The 4,229-nt window shown below is 53.8% G+C and overlaps 1 protein-coding gene across 1 annotated transcript; it reads left to right on the top strand.

Moving 5' to 3' along the window:
* The first annotated feature begins 110 nt into the window (after window positions 1-110).
* Window positions 111-2,263, top strand: MFSD6L (major facilitator superfamily domain containing 6 like). The gene has a single exon (XM_045570239.1). It carries the CDS (start codon window positions 278-280, stop codon window positions 2,069-2,071), a length of 1,794 nt encoding a protein of 597 aa, XP_045426195.1. The 5' UTR covers window positions 111-277; the 3' UTR covers window positions 2,072-2,263.
* Window positions 2,264-4,229: the final 1,966 nt, after the last annotated feature.

Below are 4,229 nucleotides of genomic sequence, written 5' to 3'. Positions count from 1 at the left end.
GGGACGCGGCAGGTGCGGCCGGCAGGTGCGTCGACCCCGCCCCCCCGCGCCGCTCCCTCGGGGCGGGGCCACTTCCGGGCCCGCGGCCGGACGTGGGGGCGGGGGCGGCCGTTGACCTGGTGACCGTGGCGCCACCCGAGGCTGGAGGCAGCGTCCGACTCGCTCGGAGCCCCGGAGCCGCCCTCGCGGGGACATGGGGCCGCGCCCGCCCTGCGCGCAGCTCCCTCCGCCGGCCCGGGTCTGACGGGTCTGACGGGTCTGACGGAGCCGCGCGGCCATGAGCGCCAACCCCCAGTGGGACGTCAGCAGGGCGCTAGGGGTGGCCAAGCTCTTCCATCTGGTGTGTGGGGTCCGGGATGCCTGCGTGACCCCCTTCCTGACCCTCTACCTGAGGCAGCTGGGCTTGGCCGCGCCCTGGGTGGGCATCCTGATGGGAACCAAGCACCTCGTCGCCGCCTTCTGGGCTCCCTTCTGTGCCTTCCTGGCCAAAAGCCACCAGAAACGGAGAGCGCTTCTCGCAGGCTCGCTGCTCGGCTCGGCGGTCGCCAGCCTGCTGGTGGTGCTGGTCCCACCGTTGGACGCAGAGCTGGTGTACCGCTCTTGTAACGGAAGCGGCAGCATGACCACCACAGTCGTGCCACTGGGGGTTACACTGACTGCGAACGTCACCGCTGCCCAGGAGCCTGCCTCAAACCACCTAGCGGGGGCGCCCAGCCTCCCAGCCAGCAGGAGCCTGGGAGTCCTGCAAGCCTCTGGCTTCAGAAATGGACCAGGTGAAGGTGACCAAGAAACTTCCAGCGATCTGCACGGCTATTTAGTGGGCTCCGTTGAAGGAGTCAGAACCACATCCCAAGGTCTCCTCCATCCTGTCACCTCAGGGGTGAAAGGCAATCCCTGGGAAGTTACTTTTGAGGTGGCCAATACTACCCTGCCTTTGCTTCCTGGGGACACAGCACTGGCAAGTCTGGCCAACTCGTCGGCGGCCAAGGGCAAAGCCCAGGTCCTTGGGCTCTCCTTGGAAGGGTTGCGGTGGACTTTCATCCTCTGCTTGGGGTCCATGGTATTCTGGGAGCTGCTGACAGCCCCTCTGAAGCAGGTGGCAGATGACAGCCTTTATGAATACCTGGATTTTGTGGATGCCACTGACCGATACGGAAGCCTGTGGATCTGGAGATTGCTGGGCATGTCGGCAGGCGCGTGCGGCATAGCGGCCTTGGTGGGGCAGCTGGACTGCTTCCTGATGACCAGCACCCCGCGGGCTGTGGTGCACTTCTACGGCTACTCGCTGGTCAGCATCCTGGCCTTACTGGTGAGCATTGCCTTTCCTGTTCCCATCTGCCGGCAGCGGGAGCACAGCGACAAAAGCGTCAAAGCACTGTCTCTTATAGGGAGCAACCCTCGCCTCGTTGTCCTGGCCTTCACTGTCTTTTTGTTAGGAGCTGTCACCAGCACTGTACAGAACTTTCTGTTCTGGCACATGAACGACCATGGCAGCAGCGAGCTGATTATGGGTTTCTCGGTGGCCCTCGGCCTGCTGGGGGAAATTCTGCTTCATCCATTCAAAGCCACGTTGCTTAGGAAACTGTCCAGGGTGGGCACGGTGGGGCTGGGGCTGGGCTGCCTCGCCGGGCAGCTGCTCTACTACTCCTTCCTCTGGAGCTGGTGGTCTGTCCTCCCTGTTCAGGTCTTCAGTGCCGTCAGCTACGGGGCTCTGTGGTGGGCAGTTGGGGCCTCGATAGAGGCCTTGGCCACTCCTGGCACAGAGAGGCCTCTGAGTGCCATGTTCCGAGGCCACTTTTACGGGAGTGGCTCTAGCCTGGGAAGCTTTGTGGCGGGCTTTGTGGCCATGCGCTTCAGCCTGGCTGTGCTCTACCAGGCCTGCTGCATGGCCCTGCTGCTCTGGTTGGCCTTGTTCCTGTCCATCCAGCCCAGGCTGCCCCAAGAGCGGAAAATCAACTACTCGAAGCTGCTGGCCATGGAGGCGAGTGACAGCAGTGACTCTGAGCAGGGGACAGAACGGGACTGGCTTGTGAAAGCCATGAGGGAGGAACACTCAGACTGGAAAGGCTGAGAGAAAGTCAGAATGCGCTGATCTGGGAAGGAAGTGATGCACTGGACAAAACTCAGTCTGCCAAGGACAAAATCCTGCCATAAACAGCAGGGAGCCCTGGGAGAGAGAAGGCATGTTTATGCTGAAGGCCAAGCAGGATCATCTCATTGCATGATTTTCTTTAATTTTTTAGTAAAAGGAGATTTTACTTCCTGGCATTCAATCTTTTTTACACAATGGAGGAAGAATACATTTGCTAAAAAAAAAAAAAAAAGTTTCCTTTGTACTGACTATATTTTGACATATAAGGTTTTCGAGAGATCTAATAGTCCCAACTCTGTTGAATTCAGCAATGGCTAAAGTGATCAAATCAAATGGGCACTGCCAAGAAGGCCATAGGGACCTGCAGGATTCAGTTGGCAGAGAGGGCAGCTGACTTGGATGAGCCATGGCAGTCCTAGGGGCCATAAAGACATGAGCCTGGTCCTACAGGTGTCATGCTGTGGGCAGGGAAACAAACTCCTCTCTCTCCCCGCTGATGTATACGGTACCCACACTCACACCCAAGTACTTAAGTTTCCAGCAAGAGAAAATAATAGGGAATATACTGTGTGTTGTGGGGAGGGGAGGTTAATAGGTTTCATTCTTACTCTTAAATGTAAGGGAAAGGATCCTTAGAATCATCATCCATATTTCCATCAGAGCAAGGGCAATTTCATGTCCTCTGCACTCATATTTTGCACGTTCTGCCTCACAAGAGCACATAGAGACTTTAACATCTGCTTTGATTGGGGTGCAGCAGTCTCTGTAGGGTAGGATGCTGCAGATACCCCACACTGGACCTGTTCCAGGCCACTTGGTGGCGTTTTGAGAATGCCAAACTAGTTTTGCCACCTTCCCAAACTCCCCAGAATCCTCTCTGACCCCCAGGGAAGGGCCCTTTATTCCAGAGGGCAGTCCCCAAGAGACTAATTCTTCTGCCTTATAATCAGCTAAATATAGGGTATTGGATTTAGAAGAAGCCTCACTGTACAAATGCAGAAGATGTCTCATAGCTGGAGAAAGGGAACCAGATATATGAATGTCCACTAAGTCAGAAATGGTTCTACGATCTTTATTCCTTTTTAATTCTTCCTAGGAAACTATAGGGTACAGATAATCAAAAAATTACCTCTGCCTTAAGCAATTAGAGATTCATTTGTCTCACATAAGACGTGCAGGGGTAGGCACTTCAGAGATCGTACAGCTGCTCAACGATGCAGAGGTCCCAGAATCTTTTTATCTCTTCACCACATTCAGCTTGTAGGCCTCCCTCCAATATTTGTACCTCTTAACAACAACATGGCTTCTGTACCCCCAGGCCTTTCATCCATGTTCCAGGCAGGAAGAAGAGGGAAAGACAATAGGATAAAAGGAGAAACAGGAACAAATGCCAGTATCAGGAAAATAAAAGCCTTCCCAGAACTCCTCAGTTGACTTCTGAGTGCACTGTGTCACACGGCCACCCCCAACTGCAAGGGAGTCTGGAAGGCAGAGTATTTTTAGCTGGGAACAGTTACACCCCAAGCAATATCAGGGTTGTGGCAGGAATAAGAGGGGGCTGGACATAGGACTGGCAACTAACAATGTCTGCAGCAGCATCAGCGGTGGAATTTGCAGCCAGGTCTGACTCATTCCAAAGCCTGTGTTCCCTTCACCCCAGTAAGTCATCTTCCCCACAGAAATGACTTTAGCAATTTGACCCGCACAACAAATCGAATTTGTTATCTGCATTTTACAAATGGGAAAATTGAGTCTCAGAAAAGTTACACATTGGGTCACTGGTAGAAACACTACCAGAGTTTTGATCTCCTTACATCAAATTTAGGGCATCTACTTCTATGCTGGTAGTTCCCCAACCTGGCTGTCCATCCAAATCTGGGAGCATATGCCAAAAGCCAGTTTCCTGGGTTGCACCTGAATCTCGCAGATGGGGCCCAGAAATCTGTATTTACAGTGCAATCTCCAAGTGATTGTGATTGGTTAACCAAGACTTGTCCACTCAGTTGCCCTTTCCGGTTCTATCCATCTCATCACTTCTTTGCCAAGTGTTTCTGGTGTGCAGTGAAACAAATACGAGCTCCTGAGTAGTTATGGTAGGCCGGGCACTGTTCTAAACACTTTCCCTATACCAGCTCAT

The sequence above is a fragment of the Lemur catta genome, chromosome 15 (genome assembly GCF_020740605.2).
Source record: "Lemur catta isolate mLemCat1 chromosome 15, mLemCat1.pri, whole genome shotgun sequence".
Taxonomy (NCBI): Eukaryota; Metazoa; Chordata; class Mammalia; order Primates; family Lemuridae; genus Lemur; species Lemur catta.
This window is presented reverse-complemented; position numbering and strand designations above follow the sequence as displayed.

What these genes read in the sequence shown, in the direction of transcription:
- MFSD6L (XM_045570239.1), top strand. Translation starts at nt 278, where the DNA reads ATGAGCGCCAACCCCCAGTGGGACGTCAGCAGGGCGCTAGGGGTGGCC.